Source organism: Oreochromis niloticus, linkage group LG15 (assembly GCF_001858045.2).
Source record: "Oreochromis niloticus isolate F11D_XX linkage group LG15, O_niloticus_UMD_NMBU, whole genome shotgun sequence".
Lineage (NCBI taxonomy): Eukaryota > Metazoa > Chordata > Actinopteri > Cichliformes > Cichlidae > Oreochromis > Oreochromis niloticus.
Window position 1 is genome coordinate 17,439,243 of NC_031980.2, and position 23,785 is coordinate 17,463,027.

General features: G+C 40.3%; 2 protein-coding genes across 21 annotated transcripts in view; both read left to right on the forward strand.

Moving 5' to 3' along the window:
- LOC100702539 (dystrobrevin beta) overlaps nt 1-13,611 on the forward strand; it is a 46,771-nt gene extending 33,160 nt beyond the window's left edge. For 11 of the 13 annotated variants that reach the window (XM_013272016.3, XM_013272017.3, XM_013272012.3 and 8 more), the window contains 7 exons: nt 479-575; nt 825-845; nt 2,013-2,166; nt 6,231-6,320; nt 6,462-6,509; nt 10,147-10,180; nt 11,376-13,611. In XM_013272016.3, the coding sequence (XP_013127470.1) occupies nt 479-575; nt 825-845; nt 2,013-2,166; nt 6,231-6,320; nt 6,462-6,509; nt 10,147-10,154 (418 nt within the window). In that variant the 3' untranslated portion in view covers nt 10,155-10,180; nt 11,376-13,611. The remainder of the gene's footprint in view (nt 1-478; nt 576-824; nt 846-2,012; nt 2,167-6,230; nt 6,321-6,461; nt 6,510-10,146; nt 10,181-11,375) is intronic. The other 2 variants (XM_013272025.3, XM_013272026.3) reach the window with 2 other exon arrangements.
- A 9,437-nt stretch (nt 13,612-23,048) lies between these two features.
- The window catches only part of LOC100702269 (DNA (cytosine-5)-methyltransferase 3A), a 97,555-nt gene continuing 96,818 nt past the window's right edge, over nt 23,049-23,785 (forward strand). For 3 of the 8 annotated variants that reach the window (XM_019345818.2, XM_005475085.4, XM_005475086.4), the window contains exon 1: nt 23,050-23,252. The gene's annotated coding sequence lies outside the window, so the exon portion shown is untranslated. The other 5 variants (XM_019345819.2, XM_019345820.2, XM_005475084.4 and 2 more) reach the window with 3 other exon arrangements.

Sequence of the window (23,785 nt, forward strand, 5' to 3'; positions counted from 1 at the left end):
TTAAACTCTATGCCTGCTGTTAAAGCTTTGTTTCCAGAAAGCCCTGCTGCTGAAGAGCATTTTATCAGTATTTTGAGTGCACTTTTGTGTATATATTCATCTTAATTTGAAGTCCTCGAACAGACTTGGTCTTTCTCTCCCTGCCATCTTACAAAACATTGAGGATTTCTGACTAAAAGTTCACGTAATCTAGGTGATATTCTCGTGGAAAGACTCTCCTACATGCTCTTCGATAACTTCTATCCTCTCTTATTCATCTATTTATTAACCTCATCACACAGCTGCTTCTGTGAATTTCTGCAGATTGTTTAAGCACTTCAGGACTGTGAATCTGATCTCTTGTTTTTCTTCCATGTTGCATTTCTGATCTTCTCCACATTTTGGGACTTAAATCTATTTTTACTCCAGCTCCTGCCTTCAGCGAGCCTTTGTAATGTGTGTGTGTGTGTGTGTGTGTGTGTGTGTGTTTGTGTTCCAGACAGAGGAAAGACGAACTGGAGCAGAGGATGTCGTCGCTGCAGGAGAGCAGGAGGGAGCTGATGGTGCAGCTGGAAGGACTGATGAAGCTGCTCAAGGTGACACACACACACACACACACTCTGATTTAAATCTCCAGCAGTTTGTATTTTCTCACACTAGAGGGCAAAGTCTCCCTTGCTCCTCACACCCCCCTCTTTCTGTCCTTGCAGTAACAAGCCTCATTTTCCCCTCTGATGTTTCCTCCTCTATGACTTTTCTGGCTCTCATTGTGTCTGACCTCTTGTTTTCCGTTCTTCTTTTCCGCCCTCTTTGTTTTCCGGCTGCCCATGTTGTGATCCCTGTAGGATGAGGAACAGCGACAGGCAGTAAGTTCATACCCTTTTTTGGGAAACACTGAAACTGTGGGATTCAGTCCTTATTAGTCACCTGAAATATCACATGCAATTAAAAAGTTGCAAAAACAGGCCTGTACATGATTAAAATGTGGCTGATCGCACCTTCAGAGTGCTCTCCATATGCATCGCTGCAGTTATTTTTCTGGCGATCCCTGTCACGATGCTTCTGCCACACGAACCCAGTGTTTAAACTTTAAAGTCATTTCGGGGAAGAGGAAAAAAATCACGGAAAGTAAGGCAGGTGGTGAGCAAAGATTGAAAACCTCTTCACAAGATGTGGAGAGAAAAGAAACCAAACACTCCCTTTTCCTGCACACTTGCACAACAATCATCTGACTTCAGTTCATGTGCAGGGAGGAAAATAGCTGAGCAGATGAGCGGCGGTTTGGACATTACTTTTATTTTCAGCACATAAAAAGGCCCAGAGCGTCATGGTAAAGTGCAAACTACAATCACACCAGAAGCAACAGCCGCTAAGGTGACTCATGACTCTTTGCAAGCTCTTGCACAGGCAACATGCTAACACAAAACAAGTGAACAACTCTGGAAACACAGTGACGTTAGAGTGAGTGTTTTTGTGATGACTCCAGTCAAGCAAAGCCTGATTTTTAACCCGAACCATCTAAGTGTGCCTGTTTTTGTAATACTCTGGTCTCGTTTTCATCCTCGTCGTTTAAGTTAATAATTAACTTCATCCATTTTATGCCACTTATAGGCAATCTACGTCTTAACTTACGACGTACCTGGAAACTCTGTTTAATCCTATGCCATAACCTGACCTTCACCTCCTGAGAAATATTACTATATTTCGGGTCGACGCAACCTCATGCCATTCAAATGAATGGTGCGGAAGGTTGTGATGTAGGGTTAAAACTGGTTTCCGATTAGAGCGTAGAAGTCTAAATCAAGCTTAAGTCAGAGCAGGTTACCTGGGAGGTGCCTGGAGGCATCCTGTTCAGATGCCCAAGCCATGTCAGCTGGTTCTAGTAACTAATTGCTATCCAAACTAAAAGGTTAAGTTGTAGAAGTCCACACACTGGACGTATATTCAAGCAAAATGCAAAAGGTGTGATCTTGTAATCTAAAACCTTCTAGAAGTAACATTAACCAGCTCTGATAACACCTCTCATCTTGTAGGCGCAGGCAGCCGGCTCTTCTCACTCCTCTCCCTCTCGGCCGAGCCCGTCAGCCGTCCGCTCTGTAGGTGCTGTACCCTCCCAGACACACATGTATCCTCCTCAGGACTCCCTCGCTGGGGTGGGAGGTGATGTACAAGAGGCTTTTGCTCAAGGTAGGACTCATTTCTCTCCAACATGGCAACCTTAAAAAAAAAAAAAGTGTCTTGTAGTTTGCCTTCTTTCATGTTAAAGGCTTATGTTTGAAGGAGTTTTTGTTTAGTTAGACCGCTGAGACAAAGTACAGTGGGTCGGATGTTTTAAGTGAAGAATTTTCAGGTCTAGAAACACCTTTTTCAGCTGTTTGAGGGAAGCTTCTGCTAGGATTTTGGTCTGGGCCGAAAAGCCTTGCATGTGGTTTCACTGCATGTCTGAGCAGCTCTACAAATTCCCTGTTAAGACTTTGATTCATATGAAGTAGTGCATGCTTGAGAACATACTCTGCTTAGCTGCTTTTCTAAAAGCACGACGTGTAAATGGATCCCTGACGGTAGCGTTTAAAAAAATATTGCCAGTTTTAATGCTCGTCAGGATTGTTATGTCGTAATTCCAGCTGTGTTTACCACATTTATTTATTGAACCTCTTGTCAGCTACAGGCACAAACATACAGTAGTTTCCAGGCTGTGTTTTGGATTAGTCTCACCTGATTAACAGTTCACTGTAAAACCTTCTAATATAAACCACTTGACAGAAATAAATTTTAATCCTTTATGAATTAAGTTTAAAATGGAGCTATTATGCGTTTCCTTGTTTTCTGTCATATATAGACTGTTACACTGATGGATGCTCATAATAGGGGTAGCCAGAGGTTTGAAATAATCAGCATATATGCAAGTGGTCCCTGTGACCCAAAACCTGAGGCCTCAAACTGTTGTAAAAACTCAGTCTCAGACAGTTTTTTTTTCCAACCTGTGCATCTGTATGACATCACATGGGATCTCCTTAATATGGCAGCACTTCCTACAGATTTATAGGATTTATGTGGCATGCATGCAAGCACCACAATTTTAGACGCACTTTTTAAAGTTAATTATCATTTAATGGTTTTTATAGTTTCTCCTCTGGAAATATTTTTATTTGCAGCTAATAAAAAACTGAGAAAATATCAGTTCTCTGAGATCAGTGTAGCAAGCAAGTTCTGGTTCATGTGATCCTGCAGCGAGTTTCTGGAGCAGAACAAGATGGTGGCATTGGAGGCTGTCCATGACAGCAGTGACCTTTTTATTTTGGTCCCTGGTTTTTTTGAGTTGCTTTGTAATTTTTTGTATTTATTAAGCGTTTTGTGGTTAGATTCTTTAAATTCATTACTTTTAGTTTGGTTTTATTTTTGAGTCTCTTGCTGTTCTTTTTTTCTCACAGTTCTGGGTCATTTTGACCCAGCATTTTGAGTTCTTATGTTTTAGTTTGATTTTGTATTATGGGTTATATTCTGATTCCCTTGTTGTGCTTTGTTGATCATTATTATAAATCTATGTTTCAGTTTATTCTGGTTAAGGGTTTAGTTCTTAGGTTTTGTTCTTGTGCCCTCGTGTTTAGTATAGGTTTAGTTCAGTGTCAAGTCTGCGTCTTTGTGAATTGTTTCCTGTTTTATTTTTAAGGTTTATGTCTTATGTTGGTGTTTCTAGTTTCGCTTCCTCTGTCTCGTTAGGTCTAATTTCTCCCGGCTGCGTTCCCACCTGTTCCTCATTCCCTCATGTGTATTTATAGTGTGTAACCTCCAGCGTTCAGCGTCGGGTCGTACCCTCAGATTTGCTTGTGTGTTTCCGGTCTCAGCTTTCATTGTTCAGTTTATGTTTTTGTTCTTTGCCAGCAATAAAGCTGTGGTTTTTGAGTTGCTATTTTGTCTCGACAAGTCTGCATTTGGGTCCTCATCTCCGCCTGCCCGCACACAGAGCCCTGATAATTTTGTCTCTAGTAATTGTTTAGTCTTGGTATTTTTTTTTTTAATAAGAATTCATCTTTCCTGTTCCTAGATTGGTGTTTGTGTTAAAATTCACATCTGTATTCTGTTACTTTGGAGGTTTGCTTTCTCTCGAGTCCTGTGTTAGCTTTGCTTCCTGTCCGTGTTCCACTGATTGTCTTCACCTGTGTCTTGTTATCTCATTGAGATTGTTCCAACTCAGCTCTTTGTGCATAAATAGCTCAGCCTGCCTCTTTGTCCTCGTCCTTGTCCTCAGATCTTTTTTTTTTTTTTTTTTTTTTTTTTTTTTTTTTTTTTTTTGTTAACCTTTCAACACCCAAAAATGACTTAGTTTTTTGTCTTGCATCATCTGTCTTTGTGTCCTTCCCTGTACGAGAAGGGATACGCCCCGCATATGTGGAACTTTCAACTGGATACATTTAAACATAAAAGGTTACTACTAGGGATGGGTATCGTTTAGGTTTTATCCGATACCGGTGCCAAACCGGTACTTTGGAAACGGTGCCGGTGCTTAAACAGTGCTCGAACCAGTGCTTAAAGAATGGAGAACACAAACTTGGTCCAAAAACCTCTTATGTTTTTATTTTTAGCAGTCTCTTTTTTTCTGCAAAATGATAACCAAGTTAGCCTTTTCTGTTGGTACAACATACCTCCTTTGGTTGGAACTGGTGCTTAAACAATGGAAAACACAAACTTTGTCCTAAAACCTCTCATGTTTAGCTGTTTTTTTTGTAAAAAGATAACAATGTTAGCCTTTTCTGCAGCTATAGGGCATATATGGTATCACTCTATCAAACAAGAAGACAGCCGCATATAACTACGACGGTGTTTGCTAGTTCACCTTACGTGCATTAATTTAATAACGTGTTAGCCTACTCAACGTAAATTACACACGAACAACATTAAGCTACTCACCCATATAAGAACGGCTGCTGCTGCCATCATCATCCGTCATCATTTCTGCTACACTGGCAGGGCTAGGGGCCAGGACTCTACTCTTCGGGTTCTTGGGGGATGTTGCTAACTCCGGGTCCGATAACAGGCAGATGTGCTCGGTGTAAGGTCTTGCAGCAAGCTATCAAATACGGCGCATTTCTCGGCTTTTAAAAAAACGCTATGCGTCGCCAGGTGTTTCATCAGATTCGAGGTGTTACCTCCTTTGCACAGTATCACCTTAAAGCACTTGTAGCAGGTTGCTGAGTTTGCATCTTTTGCTGTGAAGTACAGCCAGACTTTTGACCGCTTCGCCTTGGGCATTTTTAATCTGTAGCTCTGCTCTAAAAGAATGTACGTACCTGGGCCCGCCTACTGTGCTTGGAAAGGTAAAATGATTGGCTACAAGCCAAAGTGTATGACATCTCAGGAAACAAAAAAGCACCGAAATAAAGCACCGAAATGTGCGCTGCTTTTCGGTCTGGTTACTACCGTTTATGTCAGAACCGGTGCCATAATGGCACCGAATACCGGTACCCATCCCTAGTTACTACCCCATAGTTTAATGAAGAGGATGTAGAAATTACTTCCATTTGTCGGCAGATCAAACTAAAATTAGTTTGACTGATTGATCAGGCATTCTTGGTGTGTGTTCTGTGTCCTGACTGCTGCAATTCCAGCAGTGTGAAAGAGACTCTGCAGCAAATCAGAATCCTCAATAAAGACATTTTATACGTTTTCTCAATCATCAAATAAATACACGCACTTTGCCGTCACAATGCCACACACAGTTTGCACTTTATTCAGTAATTATGCAAAACTATAAAAAACTATTAAAAACATACTATAAAAAAATAGTACACCCCTCTGCTGTGTACACGTCTGTTTACAAGGGGCAGCCAATCAGTTAATTTTCAGAAGAAATTAACTGAGCATAAGATAAATAAGGATTATTTAGTGAATTATGCAAAGCTGTTGTAGTAGAGACTAAGAATAAAAGTGCAAAGACGAAAATGAGCTTAACAGGTTCCACATTATCTAAAGATTGGAGTAAAACATTTAAATCTCTTGTTTTTAAGCATACCAGCATCACAAATCACAAACTGGCCTCAAAGTGCTTTTTCACACGTCTGCTCTGCTCGTATTTCAGCTCCTTTTTATTCTTTTGCTTCATCATTTAAACAGCTCTTTTCATTCACACCAGATTATATGCTGTTGCCACAGCGAGACAGAGTAACAGCACAAATAATCAGGCAACAACAAAACTGTCTAATTACTGTAAATACAAGCGCTGGATAAAATAATGATTGTTTTCTTTGCTCCAGGCCCGAGGAGAAACCTGAGAAACGACCTCCTGGTTGCAGCCGACTCCATCACCAACACCGTGTCCTCGTTGGTCAAAGAGCTTCACTCAGGTTCACACAAACAGAAACACACTCCTTTTGTAGTTGTTTTGTGTGCAAAGCTGTTAAACATGGACAAGAAATTCGATTTTTAAAACCAAATCTTCACATTTCTCTACAATAATGTCACTTTTTACTGTCTCCTCTGAGCAGATGACAGTCGGGAGGAGGAGGAGAGATTGCTGAATGGGAAGGAAAGAGGTACAGTATTGTTTCCTACAATTTTTTTTTATTGCATTTATGCTGTTTTGAATCACTTAATTGGTTAACAAAACCTGACAGTAACATGAGAATATAAAAGTTAAGTTGAGTTGTGTCTTACGTGAGTCACTTGAGATTAGCAGCCAGAATATTTAGCTGGAAAAGTTGATACGTGATGCTTTAAAATTAAAGTTAATCATGCAAAACCAACTGCAAACAAAATAATGCATTAAATAAATAATATATGAAGATTAAAATGTGAAAGGCTTTTTTCTGGCAGCTCAGATCACCTCCTAATCTACTTTAAATGGGCCGGGTGCAGCTATAACCATAAAAAATCATTTTGGAAATAAACCAAAGACTTTTTTTTTAGCTGATCTTGCTCTGCCATCTCAGATGTGACTGAACCTCTGACTCTTTGTTTTCTTTTAAATATTGCAGACAGATGTGTGTATACATGTTAAGTGCAATTACTGAAGCAATCATACAGCTTAATTAGACTGATTTAATAATTTCTACTTGATTCAAAATGTTCTTTTTATACTTGGTTATATTATTTATATTAAGTGTTCTCAACATCCTGAGAAGGTAATATTATAATAACAGTATTAATCCACGGGTTATTCTTGCAAAAGATGATAAAAATGTAGGTTTTCAAGTCTTCGGAAGCTTTCGTTGTTGTTTTTGTAGCACTACGAGACTCAGAGTGGTCATTATGTTATGGGATTTATGTGGCGTCTGTTTGTGTAGTGGTTGGGATATGCATGGCGAGTGCCTGTGGCAGTTAAACCAGCATAAAATGCTTTGGAGTTGCATGTTTCCTACAAAAAGCCAACAATATGTAGGCCGATGTCGAGTGAGGTAGAATGCTGGTTGGTTGAAAAGTTGGCTTGAATAGTAAAGTTTGGAGTTCTTATCTTTATGAAGATCTTATCACAAAGGAGTCACGCCTTGGTCCCTGTGACTGGAATGACCCGCGCCTCGATCTACTATGAAGATCTTATCTACACGAAGCTTCTTAAGTTATAAAGACTGATGGAGAGTCCAGGTTTTTAACCCCTAGTGGGGTTGTCACCTTGGAGGCAGTCCGGAGCGACATTGCTTCACCTCTCCATCATGTTAGTTAAGGTCATTGAGCAGCAGCTGCGTCTACACTTATCTGGATACATTCAAAAACGGCGTTTAAGTCTGAAAACGGTCCGCATCCACACTATCGTTTTCAGTCGTTTCAGAACAGTTGTTCATGCACACTGGAACGACTGAAACACTTACGTTCTTGTATTGCGCGTGCGTGAAACGTAAGATGCTTCGACCTGCGTTGTTTCTGTCTGCCGTTTATTTACTTTACGACTCTTTGAAACGTTGTGGCAAAACGTAGAGGAAAGTTTTTTTTAAATCAACTTACAATGAGGTGGAGTTGTTGCTGCGAGTAACACAAAAGTACAAAGTTGCAAAAGCGAGTGAGAATTAAAGACTTTGAAAAGCTATCTGGAGCACGTACAAACTGATATTAATCTTTAATATGGCTGTCAAAACTGAGAGCAAACAAAACAACTGCTGTATAATGCCTCCGCTATCTTAGTTTAGTTGGTCACATGTCTGCATCATACAACTAAAATGCATCATCGTTTCCGAAAGCCTGCAGTTACGCTTTCCACACTGCAACGCGAAAATGGCGTTTTCAAATGTATCCGCTTTGGAAAACGTTTTCAAAAACGCCGTCTCAGTGTGGACGGAACGCCAAAACGGAGAGAAAAAGATGCGTTTTCAAAGGAAAACGTATTAGTGTGGACATGGCCTCAGTCACCTGTAGTCCAGTTCAGTTCAACTTCAATTCACACATTGAGGGTGGGGCAACATCTCATAAAGGATTCACACCTAAGGCCCTGTGACTATAACGACCCAAACCTTTGATTCACACCTTATCTCATGTCACCCTTAACGATTATGTTGACAGTGACCGTGAGGACAACCTCAACTAGGGGTAAACCTTTGGGACTCCCTCTCTCTTTACAGCTGAGAGGTGAAACTTCTTCATGAACCAAAAAGAAATCCAGGTTCTGTAAAATGCCCGAAATTGCATAAAGTTGCAAGTTTTTCTTTTACAGTGAGGCAAATTTTGTCCATAAACTGATTTGTCTTTTAAAAATTTAGAAGCGGACACACTCCCTTAATGGCGCTCATTTTCAGACAATAACTAGATGTTGGAAGAGTACTGCCACATCAGAAGCTTCTATTTATGTAGAAGCGAATTCTGTGCCGCTTCATGCCTGAAATCTAAATTTTAGTGGCTCATGGTGCTGTTACGCCTCTAAGAGCCACAGAAAGAAGAATAGAACTGGAATTACTAGAATAGAATCTAGTTTTTTAAAAATCCTTCTATAAAAATCATGATTTATACTTGCTCTACAGCTCCTTAGAGACCCATTCATTCTGTACTATCTTAAAGTTCAAAGAGTGGGAGTTCCCTGCAGGGGCTAAACTTGAACAACCAACTTGAGCACATAAATCTTCGATCCACTTATTTCTGACACTGCCCCCTGGTGACTGTACACAGGCACAGCATGCAAACGCGGGCCTGCATAGCTCTCTTCCTTTGGGGCCTGTATTCATGCTGGTAACCTCACATAAATCCCAGCGGTGCTTTTACATAACTCCAATCCGAACAATTTTAACAAGCCACAAAACTGAAAACACATGCTTGTCTGGAAAAAGGCCTTTAATCTGCAGTAATGCATCATATTTTATCATCTGTTCATATGGTTTGCATAGAAAATCAGAGTAGCTGTGTTTTACAGTTGAGTTAAGTGGAATGAAAAGGGCGATATTTCCTTCTGAAACGTGCCTGGAAATTGGATGTAATAAAGGATTACGTGTATTTATTTCCACAACTGTTAAAAGGGTGCAAATAGCTGATCTGTGCAGAGGAAAGGAAATTTTGTTGAAAGAAGTTATCAAGATAATTTAATCATGATATAGTAATACAGCACTATTATGTCTTCTAGTGAAATACAGCCAGCATTAGCAATTCCAGATAAAACATATTAAGCTCTGCTCTGTTTCTCGACTTTTTCTGATGATGATGGAGTCAAATCTAATTTGTGGATCCCATCGCTGTCTCCCTGCTTACAATTTAAATCCGCTCGCGCTCGCAGCTTTTCCTGCTCGCCTTTCCCTCTCCAGGTGCGCTCGCCTGCACCGTAGAAAGCTTCGTTAGCGTGCCGTCTCATTAGCCATGCTTTATGGAGCCCCTCCTCTTTATGAGGGGACCGCCTGCAGAGGAGAAGTGGTGAAACTACTTCCTGGTCTCGGCCTGAGAGCTCGTTAGAGTACTAACCTGTGATAATAATCCAAACCCCCCTCCCCTACAGACAGACGAACAGGAGGCCACAGTTAAGTCTTGGAGGATAAATAAAACTACTGCATTAGAGCTGTCTACAGTAGAGTTTTTGTCTCTGGAGTTAATTTGTGTGGCACCTGCTAAGTAAGGGCTTCTTTTATGTTTCTGTGCTAGGAGCTGCTCTGCTTCTTATTACAGGTTCTGGCAGGAACCTTTAGCACTTGTTTTAGCCTCAGACTGCTCTGCTGTGCACTAATGAATTGTTCTCTCTCTCCCTCTCTTTCTCTGTGTGTTTAGCAGGTTAAAATGCTGACAGGACACAATGTTAAAAGTAAGTATTTTCATGCATTTCCTCTTGTTAATTGCATGATAATCAGAACTATTCTAGAGCAGAAGAGCAGGGCTGTGTAGGCAGTTTTTCAAACTCAGTCCGGTGTCCTCAAAAAAAGGAAATGTAAGGAAAGGCAAGAAAGATGCCGCGTTCATGTTTTATGGGGGAAAACGGGTTGATTTGATGACTCAATCGAGCTGTTTATGTGTTTGAACTTGTTTGCACAGGCCTCCAAATGGCTTGTTTCTGGTTCCTCGCGGTCAGCTTTGTGAGGTTTTAATTTTGCTTCATGCAGAAGCAATCAAAGAGGCAAACACACCACGGTGTTCGACAGGATGGGTGCCACTTCAGAAAACAAATCAAGCAGTTCTGAGGAAAAACCATGCGTGCAGCCAACAAAATCCTCCTACAGGAGCAGTTTTGGTTTTCAAATCTTATTTTTAGTTCATGTTCAGCTGTTAACTAAAAGAAGTGGCACAAATCAAGATTATTGCATTTGAAATGAGGTCACAGATTTTTATTTGTTATAAACAAAATCATCCATCCATCCATCCATAGTAACAAATGACACCTTAAGGATATGTTTTATTCTAGGAACACCTAAAATCCATTTTTGAAGTTTGGGGTTTAACAAATTAAAAGTTGTGCCTTGGTGGTTTTTAGGCTAAATTAAGGAGAAGTTTGGTACTCTGCTCTCCTTCCAAGAGTCAAATGACAAGATTGCATTAACTAGAAAAACCCCTGTTGTTTATAAACCAGAAACGGACAAAACAGCTGCTCAGCTAGTTAAAAAATATAACAAAATAGCTCTAATGATAAATATCCCAGTATACTACACAGAATTAAATATATATGGTTGATACTTAGGTGCCCTTCTTGTCATATTACCTGATTTTCATGCACGACATCATGCTTGCAAGGTTTGGAGCGTGCATTTGTGGGCCATCAAAATTTACGCACACATTTGTAAACCTTTGTGAGACTAATTACACAAGATCACACACCAGGAGTTTATTCCTCACCCAAGTTTGCATGTTGACACACACCAATGAATGATTTAGCAGATTGTAATTGGTTAACATAAGCAGATGAATCACGGCCGAACAGATTAAAGAGCACAAAGTGATAACGTGTGTCAGCGCTTTACCGTTCCTACATGCCTCGGTAACTTTTCATTGGTTGGCCCGTCCCTCAGGTGGAGTCATGTTTCATCACGGCCAAAGAAGACTGACTGAGTACATCTTCAGATATTCATTTTTAGCCGACGGGGAGGGGAAGAGCTCCTCTTCCAAATCAACCAATCACGATGCTGGACACCAAACGGCCGCTGGGTCACTACTGATGTATAGCTGTGATTCTGTGTGCGTCTGTTCACTGTGATTTTACTTTTGTTTTGATTATTTTTGATTTGATCACGCATAGCTAAATGAGGAATCTGAAACCTACTGATCTGTACTGTAGCATGTGTGTGCGCTCAGCATTTTTCTTTCTTTCTTTTTTTTTTAAGCCACGAGTAAGGTTCGAGTAAGTGAGAAGAAAGATGTTTGTAAAGGTGTAAAGAGCACGAAAGCTTCAGGATGAGGAAGGAGATAAAGCATGTCACATATGAGGTGGAGGAAGAGAAGAAGTCAAAGACGAGAGGCGAGCTGTAAAGTTTTAAGATTTGGCACTGTGTGCTTAGTATTTATTGCTTTAATTTGTTGGGGTTTTTTGCCATTTATTCTTTCGGTTTGATTGTTTTTGCGTGTACGAGTGTCGTCGGGTCCTGCTGAGACGATAAGCTTTAATGGGATGTCTACTGCTGCGTCAAGCCCGGCAGAGTGGAGAGTTAAAGTCCTGGCGTCTAAAAACAAAATATAAAAAACACAGGCTGTATGTAAAAGATGGGCATCGTGTCACTGCTTTCTTCCATTGTACAAAATCAAGAAAATATTGTGGAAAAGGGGAAATCTTTAGCTTATGGCTTCTACTTGAGCATTATTTGCAGCTGCTCTGTCTAGATGGCTGAAAAGCTGCAGTTCCAACTTCACAGCAGAAATGAGCATGTTGACAGCCTCTTTTATTCTCTATAGCAACCATACCCATTTATGACAGTGCATGGGGTACCATTTCAATAAAGCACCTACTTGAACTATATTGAGCCTTTCAGTTTGGTGTTATTGGGGGTATTTTTATGCACTGCTAACCTTGCTTGCTGTGCTGTTAACTGTGCTAAAAGCCTGTGCAAAGAAACCTGTGCTCCAGCTTTACCAAGCGAAGTTTTCTAAGTGGCAGGTATGAGTGTTTAAATTGCCCTCATACAGTCTGTGGATACAGCGCACCATCTCATCTGAATATGGTGACTTCTAGCTCCAAAAAAATGAAGATGAAGATGGCTCAAACGCAAAAAAACACAAGGCTTAAGAACTGCTTCTGTGCCTCTGAACTGATTTGCTGGCTGATCTTGGTCACAAGTCAAATCCCTCAGAGACTGCTGCATGTTGTCCATCTTTCTATACAGTCTGTGTGTGAAACCTGCCGGTAATGATAGCAGCTCAGGGTGTTCAGACCTCCCTGTGTATCCTGGTACTGCAGTGTGTGTAACTTCAACAGGGTCAATTTTACTAAAGAGTAGCAAAGTTGGAAATACTTACACCAATATCATGGTGTATTGGTGTATGAGCAGTTTTGCCAGACTTTTCTGTAGCTTTTTGCTTTTCCATGTGAAAATCTGGATACTTTCACATCATCAAGATGAAGTCTGCCTCTTATGAAGGTTTATAAGTGCTTTGATTTAAGTCAGAAAGTTTGAGAAGACACGGAGGGGAGAAAAAGTCCCTTTTGCTCTGACTGAACCACACAGGAAACTGTTTTTACTTTAACTTTACTTCAAATCAAAGACAGCAGAAGGGATCTATTTAAAATATTCAAAACAATCCAATCCTTTGCTACTTTTTACTGCCTTTCAGAGCTTCCTCCAAAATGCAGGGGATTTACGGGAGTTGAACTTCCCCGCCCATCAACCCCAAAAATTATGTCTGTGTTCAAATCCAAAGATATTTTATTTTATCCGCAGCATGTTTTTAAACACCTGTACAGGTTGTTGGTTTGTTCTCTTTACTGTTTTATACGTTTTCAGATCGGTTTCCCTCAGCTTTCATCAGCCCTCCAGGTTGTTTGACTGACTTACTGCGACTGGGATTATCACTTTTCGAGTCTGCCAAATGATTGACTGACTGTGTGAGTGAGTTAATAAATATATGAGCTCACGTTTCGGTGCGTGTATGTGTGTGTGAGAAAGTAAGTGAGTGAGAGAAATTGAGTGCGACAGGTCAGGCGCGTCCTGACATGAAGCTGTAAACACCTTCAGCTCTGAGCCTGCTGGAGCTGATGGTGTGAGTGGTAAGTGTGCATCTGTGTTTGATCTGCAATAAATAATATTTAACATCAAACTAGGAGTTTCTTTGGTCTCTGCGAGCGCTGGTCTTGATCTCTGGAGGACGAGCAAGGCTCCAAAGTGTATGTATAATCACCTCTTCCATGATCTCAGCCCTCGATTCCCCTTCTGGTCTTCTCTGCAACGCAGTTTGGCAAAACAAACATATCTAATGTAATAAATCTGTAAAACAAGCTGGAGACCGCACTCTGCTGTATTCTTGGAAAGTGATCCATTTGTAAAATTCCTTGACTACCCTCATCTGGTTTACAGCTTTTCTAAATCCTGTGGATATTGCAGCAACTCACTGAGAACCACCAGAAAAATAAACTATAGGCCAGAGAAACCTGAGAAGTGAGGTGTGTGGAGAAGAGTGTTTTTAATCATTCACATGAAGTTCTGGGTCATAAGAAAAACAAAGGCATCATCTATTTTAGACTAGATGACCCACTAACCTAAAAAAAATATATATTTATACCACTTTAGGATTTCAGGGCAAAATAAAATAGAGAAGAATATTCAGATCTTTGTTTTATCCAGAAGCACTGCAAAAATTCTTTAATATAGTATTTTAATATATTTTGGGACCTCGTCACGTCCCATGTGCATACGTTGGATGAGGAGACCAGCAGACATCAATAATAATCGATATCAAGTCAGATATAGAATTAAAAAGAGACGTTTAGGTGGAGGTGGGTTACAAGACCAGGTGTAAATTAAGCAGACTATTAATGCCTTATTGGGGAAATGCACACATCACAGCAGCACAAGTGTCAGGAAGAAAAAGTGAATTAGAATTAAATGAGAAAAATGAATACATAAAAAAAAATAGTGGACAAATAAAAAAAAAACCTACAAAAAGAGTCATTTGTACTTTACAAACAGTTGCGATATACAGCCCTGTGGGGATGCTGAAGCATGTGATATATTTACTCTAAAACTATGTTAATCTGACTCTTGTTGCTATAAAAATAAAAGCTCCTTTACCTCACTCAAAAAAACCCTTTACATTTAAGTGAATACAATGAAGGCCACAGGCTGAAATGCCTGTTTTAAAGCTGTAATAAAGTAATAAAGCTGTTCTTTATGCTACAAGCGTTGTTGGAGCGTCAATGTGTTGCAAGTAAAAGAAACTCTTATGAAAAGTGGCTTTAAAGAGTGCCATATTTATCCTGTTACTGGACTGGTTTATATGTCAACATTTATCAGGTAATAACCCCAGATCAGATCTGACGTGTGAAATGGCCTCATGTTTAAAAATTTACTCTGTATTTCAGTATCAGACTAAAGAGTGAAAGCAACAGAAAATGAGGAATACAGGAGAGTACAAAGACTTGGTGTGAGGGACCGTAAAATCAAACTTTAGCTTCCATTTACATTTATAGGAAAATGAGAAATCCTACACTTTCCTCTCATGAGAACAGGAAGGCTGCGCAGAGGGTAATTAACACTGCCTGAGAAATCATTGGCTGCCCTCTGCCACCGCTGGAGGCCAGCGCCAACTCCTCCCGTCTCAGGAAAACCAGGGCCATCACAGGTGACCCCTCGCACCTCGCCCACCACCTGTTCGACCTGCTGCCCTCTGGTTGTCGCCTCAGGTCAGTCAGGTCCCACACCTCCAGACTCACTAACAGCTTCTTCCCCTGGGCCATTCGGACTGTCAACAAACACTACCCCTACCAAAAAAAGAGTTTTTTGGCAGTTATTTCATGGTTCAGGCTTTACAGGATTAACAGAACAATTAAATACCAACCTAACATTTGCACACATTTATGTAATCTAGCAATTTGTCTCTATTCTTGCTTAATTTCGGCATTTTGATGCCAAATTTGAATACCCAAAGAGGCAAAAACATCCAGACGCTTCCCTGTGAAATGTAATGGAGTAGACGTCTGTAATAAAAGTTAATTAATATTTAAATAGAGTCAAAGCTGAGTAAAAGTTACTCTCTTACCACTTTGGCTCTCAAACGTCAGCCATTTAAAGAATGACAGGAATGTGAGGGCAGCACAATAAGAGCTGCAGTCTGACCAAAAAAGTCCAACATTTCCACCAAAAGGATCACACACACACACACACACACACACACACACACACACACACACACACACACACACACACACACACGCAAGGTTCTGTAAGTACACCCACTGCCTTTATGTTTAAACTCTCCCTGATTTAGTGTCCTCATCAGTAACGATCAGCAGCTCGCACTTTTCCCAGGAGCTTCCCTCAGAGGTCATGACTCTGTGGAGCGTATGCAGGGGGGGGGGTTAAACTATAGACTGAATACAGCTCATTGAGGCTGTCTGTTGTTGGTGACCTCACTGACTGCTATAAATAACCCACCCCCCATCCAGCAGTACACCGCCTCATACACTCACAGACACCCAGAGCTGTTGTGACCCTGTGTGGTATAAAGATCAGTTTAGCCTCTTCTTCCCAGAGGTCAAACTAGGATTAAAGTCCTCATCGGGAGACAAAATCAGTTTTTTAAAATGTTTATAATAAAATAAAGTCTCCTACATCTGACAGTTTATCAGTGAATGAGCTTACTAAATATGTAGGTCACTTATCAGGGAAAAACAATCAAATATTTGCTTATTTGAACACATTACATATGGATAAAAATGCTCTGTAGTTTAGCTATCAGAGGTTTCCCTGTTGCTTTTTTATGACAGCATATGGACTGAATAATAAACAATTCAGTGTAAAGATTATGAAAATATTTGTTATTTTCAATTTAGTTTTTAAAAAATTAATTTATGCTTTGATTTCAGATGTGATGAATATTGCATATTTGTCTCTAAACAGCTGCTTCTGATGGTATTCAGACCCATTTTGACATTTGTTTTGCAAAAGTTGAAATTTTGTAAATTTAAAATATAACCTGCAGCATAATCAGGTCAAAAACTGAACATTTTCGTTTGAGATTATGCAGTTTTATTTATAACTGGATTGAAAACACACCTTTTTAGAAGTTAAAGATTCTCAGTTGACAGCAGGGATGTAAAACATTCAGAATAAATTGTTTATCACGCTTTCGCTTGTAGCTTCATTAATAAACACCTGAGATCACAATAAAAATGGTGGATAAAAAAGTAAAACTTCCCAGTATCAGTTGTGTTAACAGCTCTGACTTCATTATCTTGGACTGGTGATCTAATATTGCTTCTTTTATTCATAGAAAATGATGCTGCTGTGTTATTTCTAAACTGGAGTTTTGCTATCCCCTTTATCAGGTTGTTCTAAAAACAAACAAACAAACAAACAAACCCTGAAATAGCTGATCCAAAATGATGAGACAAGAGTGCTGACAGGGATCAGATATCCTTCTTCTCACATATAAAGTCCTGAAAAATCAAATCTCATCACATGTTCAAGCCTTCCTAATGTCCTAATAGAGCACTTCACTGTCAGGCTGCAGACTGGTGGTTACTAGAGTTTCTCAAAGCAGAGCCTTCAGCTATCAGGCCCCTCTCATGTGGAACCAGCTCCAGGATTTAAAAGACAGACAGCCTCTTTACCCTTAAGACTAAAATTCAAAATGTCGTTTTTGATAAGTTTAGAGTTAGAGCTGGACGTGGTGAGTCTGAAACATCCCTCAGTTACAATGACGTGAAAACAAAAGCTTTTCACAAAACAATCTGAAAACCTATGACAAACTAAGTACGCCCTCTTCCTCTCCCTGTAAGACTGTAAATATCAACCAGGTGCTGCTAATCAAACGCACTTGATTAATTGATCATCTGCATGTCTCTAAAGGCTGCTTTTTATCTGTTTTCTGCTCCATTCAGGTTTGTGTTAACTCCACAATCCTCCCAGGAGTGGATGTCCCAGCAAATTCACAGCAACCTCCGAGAAACTGCAAAAAAACCCAAAGAGCTACATCTCAGACTCTATAGGCCTGAGATAGCACGTTCAATGTTAAAGATCTTGACAGTACAATTAGAAAAAGGGTTGCCAGGAGAAGTTTGCAAAGTTACCTCTGAACTAACAACAGGACTCCTGGAACAATGGGCCTCATTTACTAATAATTCTGTGGAAACATTTCTGCCCTGCACCAAAAATGACTTTGCACTCAAAGATTTATGAAACGTGCATACTGACCTATTTTTTTCTCACCGTCACGCATAAGTTAGTAAATCAGAATCATTCTGAACCAACAGCCTTGTGCAGTCATACAGTTTGCATACTCGCTGCATACTGCCCCGTCCCCATCTCTCTATATAAGGACTACCTCCAGGTGAAGCAGAGAAAGTGGTGATGATGTTTGCATGAGAGAAGCCTGCATCTCCAACGCAAGAAAAAGGAGAGTTCAGAGTTCCAAGGAGAAGCCAGAAGAGGCACAGCTTTCCAAAGCAAAGTGTTTTCACGGGAGTGACAACTATTTAATAAATGACTACATAAATAAAAACTCTAAAATTACAGGAGACACAGACTATGAAAAAAAAGTTTGAGACAGATTAACAGATTACAAGAAAACTGTTGGAGGCCAGAACCATGTGATCTGTCAACCTCCAGCATGATGATACTGTAAGTGGCATCAAGGAATGATAAAAGTCTTTTTTAATGAAAGAAGAGTTCAGTCATTCAGGAGGGGTTGAGATTAAATCTACAATCATACCAGACATGTCCTACTGGGAGGAGGCCCGGAGTAGCTCCAGGACATGCTGGAGAGATTGTATCTATCGGCTGGCCTGGGAATGCCAAGGTGTTCCCCCAGATAAGCTGGAGAAGCTGGCAGGGAGAGCGAGGTCTGGGCTGCTCTGCTTAAGCTGCTGCCCTGCGACCCGGCCTTCGATAATTGGAAGATTAAGTAGTGTAGTTTAAAGCCTATACTTTTCTATTTAGTATGTTATTTTCTTTAAATGCATTTTATTATAATTAGGAGTGTTTGTGGCTTACTGTAGTTTGGAAAACTCTAAATAATGACTAAAAGCCAATATTAAAAATAATTACATTTGATTTAGTTATTACTGTTATTATTATTAGCAGTATTATAGTAGGCCTATTTCTTTAAAGACCTGTCATGTATTCGTACACATGGCCAGAGAGACTTATATTAGTTCCTAAAGTACGAACAAATTCAGGTAAAAAGTTGTTTGATAAATCAGCGATTTGTATGAAATGCACAATTTACACACAGATGAGAAGAAAACTGAGGTGTTGGGCGATAACGCACAGCACCACATTTGGTGAAAACCAAACAGCTTATCAGAACCAACACAACACACAGCACAGAGGTGGAGGTGTGATGACTTGGGCTTCTTTGCAGCCAAAGGACCTGGGTACTTTACAATCACTAAGTCAACCATGAACTGAAGAGTCAAATGTGAGGTCATCTGTGCAGCAGCTAAGGTTTGGTCCCAAGTGAGTCATGCAACAGGACAATGAACCCAAGCGCAGCAGCTATTCTGCAACAGAATGGGTGAAAAAGAAAAGAATCAAGGTGTTGCAATAGCCCAGACAAAGTCCAGACCTCAACGTGATTGAAATGCTGTGGCAGGACCTTAAGAGAGGTATGTGTAAACGAATGCCTGCAAGGGCTGCATGCAGACACAACAACCTTCATCAGGAGTACAGGAAAGCTTTTATTTTGTCCAGCAGCAAAATGCAAGGGCAAGAAGGTCACAAATCACTCTAGGTTCATGATAAAACCTGCAAAACGAATGTAGATATTAATATTTACTTAATCAAATCTTATGATTTTTCGGAGTAGGCTGATATTTTTAACAGCTGGAGCAAACTGAAAATGTTGAAGTGAGAGCGCTGAGATGGGCACATTGGGAATCCTTTCACACGCTCCTCAGTCCAATCCAGCTGTTATTTTGTAAATAGGACGACAATTAGACCACCTGTCAGAGCAGGAATTCTTCCCGGTAACTCCAAACTTTTTCTCCATTTACAGAGCACATCGCAGCAGTGAGTGAGCAGGTTTCAACGTGTTGCATCAGGCTGAACTTCACCTGTTGAGAAAGAAGTGACACCAGAAAAAGTAACCTGCCAAACAAGAAACAAGTCGGTGTGGGTGCTGCAGGTGAAGATAAGCAGCCAAGAGAGAGGTACAGCAGCTCGCTGTGAAGCCGTCTCACCCAAGAAAACAACATTTTTTCTCCAATATCGTTCCCCCGAATCACGAAGGGGATCAGAAGCATCATGAGGTGATTAGAAAGGTAAGAAATAAGCATTATTTTCTGCACATAGCTTTGTTTTTACATGAAATACTGTAACATAAGTCCTTCTCAAGCAGAAGAAACTCCTTCTACACTGCCTCCCTCCAAAACTACAAGTCCCTTCACGTTCCTGCCCCACAGCATCTCTTTGACCTCCTTAATCTCTGCTCCCCCTCCTGAAATCTTCAGTCCTTGTGTGTTTTTGTCCTCTCCTGGCTGCAGACTTCAGGGGATCCGATGCTGCAGACCTCTAAAAAATCCCTCAAACCCATAATAACTTAAATCATTGCTCAAAACACACATTTTCAGACATTTTTACCCTCTAGCCATTATGTTAGATTACATTAGGGTCAATCTAGCTTAATAAAAATGGTTGGTGGGTAATATTATAAGATTAAAGCAGTAAATGAACAGGGGAAAAAAGAAAAATAAGGAAATATTCATTCAACATAAAATCAATTTAATAAAAATTAAAAAAATCCCATTGGAATTGTGCCAGGGAGGACATCGGCACAGCTCTTAAACAGTAAGAAAAAAACATGTAAAATGCTAGAAAAGTGGATCCACGCACAGAGTGCATCCCATGCATCCACTATAAAAATGATAGTGAAAAAACAGCAACTTCATATTTTTATGCATTACCTAATATTTTCGGTGTAGCATTACTGGCCATTTTGTTTTATTGCATGGTATTTTTCACTTTCTGTAGTTCGAATAAACTCAACAGGAATAAGATTAGAGGTCAGCAACTACACAGCATGAACAAACTTTGGGAGTTCCTCGAGTACCCAGAGGTCTTTCATGTGGTCTTTCATACAGTTAATGTGAACAAGAGCCAGGGTCCTGATAACATTAGTGGCCGCCTAATTAAATCTTGTGCTAAAGAACTCAGTAATATATTTCAGGTTATTTTTAATGAATCCTTGCAAATACAACATGTGAGCCTCTCTTTGGAAAGAAGCTGTCATGGTTCCTGTCTCTAAATCTAGTCATCCAGAAGTTCTAAACAACTTCAGGCCTGTTGCCCTCACCTCAGCTGTGATAAAAATCATCAGAAGTGTGATTATGGAAGAGATTGAACATCAGCTGGATCCAATGTAATTTGCATATAGGCCCAACAGAGGAGTGGAAGATGCGCTTTTGACTCTATTAAATCTGATTCTTAAACATGTAGAGAGTAAAGGGACTTTTGCAAGACTTCTTTTCATCAATTTTTCTTCTGCTTTTAAAACAATACAGCCCCATATTTGAATTAAAAGACTTTTAGAACAGTTTGAAATCAGGAAAAACCTGGTGGGCTGAATTTTGGATTTTTTAACTGACAGGTCACACAGAGTGAGAATAAATGGGGTTCTGTCTGACCCAGTGTTCTCCTCCACAGGTTCTCCTCAAGAGTGTCTCTTATCGCCCTTATTACTCATTCTCTACACAAGCATGTGTCAGAGCAGATATGAAAACCGGTTCATTATTAAATATGCCGATGACTCTGTTATTGTCAGCTTACTGAAAGAGGGTGAAACTAGCTACGGTCCAGTGACTGATGACTTTGTTACGTGGTGTGAGGAGTCTTATCTCCAATTGAACATATCTAAAACAAAAGATATGGTTATTGATTTTAGTAAACAACAAAATGGGCACGGAGTCACTTTTATTAAAGGCCAGAAAATAGAGCAAATGCAATCATATAAATATCTTGGGACCATAATCAATGAAAAACTGAACTTGGATGAGAATTGCAAATCGGTCTGTAAAAAGGGGCACCGGCACCTTTTCTGCCTCAGGAAACTTGCTCATTTCCAGATTGACCAGAAATTTGTAACTTTGTTTTATCGTTCTGTTATTGAGTCTGTTTTATCTTTTTGTTTGGTGGCATGGTTCGGTCAGAACTTTGTCACAGAAAAAAACTCACTGAATCAGATAGTGAGATGGTCCAGTCGTATGACAGGTGAGTCACAGTCCCGTTTAGCCTCCCTGTACTCTAAACAGGTACAACGGATGTCTTTATCAATTCTTAAAAATGGTTCCCATCCTCTACGGAGTGAATTTCAGCTTCTTTCCTTAGGACGGAGGTTTCTAGTTTAAAGATGCAGGACAAAGCATTATAAAAACAGCTTTGTCCCTGTTGCTGTCACCGAACACAATAAGAATTGTTTTTGATTTGATTCGTTTTGTTTAATTACTAAATATGTGTTTAGTTAGGATTCATTAGGTGTGTGTGTTTGTGAAGGGATGCCAAATGGTATCATTTTTCTGTAAAGCAAATTTACCTATGGGTATAAATAAAGTAATGTTAACCTTAACCTTTTATAGCAGGTATTATAAATCTGTTAAACAAACCAAGGTGATATGATGTAGTATGATAAGAGTAGTGTCACTATTAGTGTATGTAATTGTGATCCCTTTATTGTTGTATTTTTCACTGACAGGCACAAATGAAATCTTAAAGCCAAGACTACTTTAAGACTGCTTCTATAAACATCGTAGCAAAAATGCACCAATTATAATGTCTATGTTGATTCTTCCTTTTTACCCGCACTTTGAAACCAGGCTCATCTTCTACATGTGATTCCTTCTGTGTTAAAACACTTTTATAACATAGATTGTATCCCATGTTTCCTCCTGTGTATATAGAAATATGCATTTTATTAAAATTCATTTTGCTAAAATTCTTACTTATTAAGTTTCCTCCTGTATTGTATCACCTTTTTACAGTATTTAACTGCATTTTATTTTGACCCTTAATTATTAATATAAATTGTTCAATTTATTTCAGCTCACTGTTTTATATTAAGCTATTATATTGCACTTTATTGATTTTTTATGGGACTTTTTCCTCTTTAGTTGAGCTCTAGTATTTTGGATAATATTTAACTTTAGTTATAATTTTTTTAGCTTGTCTACTGGAAATAGTTAAACTATTTTCTTTAATTTTCCCCCTCTTCGGCTACTGTAATGCAGGAATTTACCCACTTTTTGATTAAATAAAGAAGATTTTATTTTAAATTCATCCAGCCAGCTGAATCTTAACACACTGTAAATAACTGCACAGGTTAAAGCGGGCTCCCGAGGCAGCTCTGAACTGAAGCTCATTTTCTACACACCTGTCTCCTATATGTTTTTATGGCAAGCCATTTCGGCGTTTTGAATAATTAAACGGCGTTTTTTTACGCCATTTCTTAACCAGACGTGTTAGAAAACTCGCGATATTTGGCTGAAATGGCTTGCTTCCGCAGCCTCTGCAGTTCGAGAAAGTCAGCGGGAGGGAGGGAGAGAGAGAGAGAGAGATTGAGTTGTGTGTGAGAGAGAACGCCGACGGGAGCGCGCAGCAACGGAGAGAGAAGACCCGTTTGAACGCGAGGAGAGAGAGAGAGGGAGAGAGAGTTTGAGTGTGTGTGGGTGTGAGAGAGAGAGATCGAGAGTGAACGAGAGGAGAGAGAGCGACGACCGTGAGGGTCCGGGTGCCTGAGGGACGGACGACACGGTAAATATAAACGCTACATTTTGAACGCACACCGGCACCCGTTACAGCCGTTAAGTTAGCTAATAGTCACCTCCTAAAGTCGTCGCGCGCTCCGGAGCCAAATCGTCGGTTCCGTTTTAGCAGATGATGTGCGCGTGAAGACGGAGCGGTACACGGGGCGAGTGAACTTGGGGACTTCTTTTGTACAGTGGGAGGAAAATCACCGCCACCGGACAGCCGTTATATAACGGATGCTTATTAACCGATGTCCGGCGGAGGGTACAAGCCCTGCTCCCTCCGCCAGGCTTCTGCCCCCCGCAGCCACCAGCAGGTAACGTTAAACCGGAGCGCACCGTCCTCTTCGTTCACCAGATGCAGACAGACACATCAGCGCGCGGAGCCGGAGTCTAGGCGCGTGAACAAGCAGGCGGGGGCGCGCATGCCGGGGTTAACGGGTGCATTCGGTCTGAGACGCGCCCCCGTGTGTGTTTTTTACCTGACCCAGTAAAGCTTATCGTCGCTACACACTCAGACACGTGCCTTTCACCAGCTGC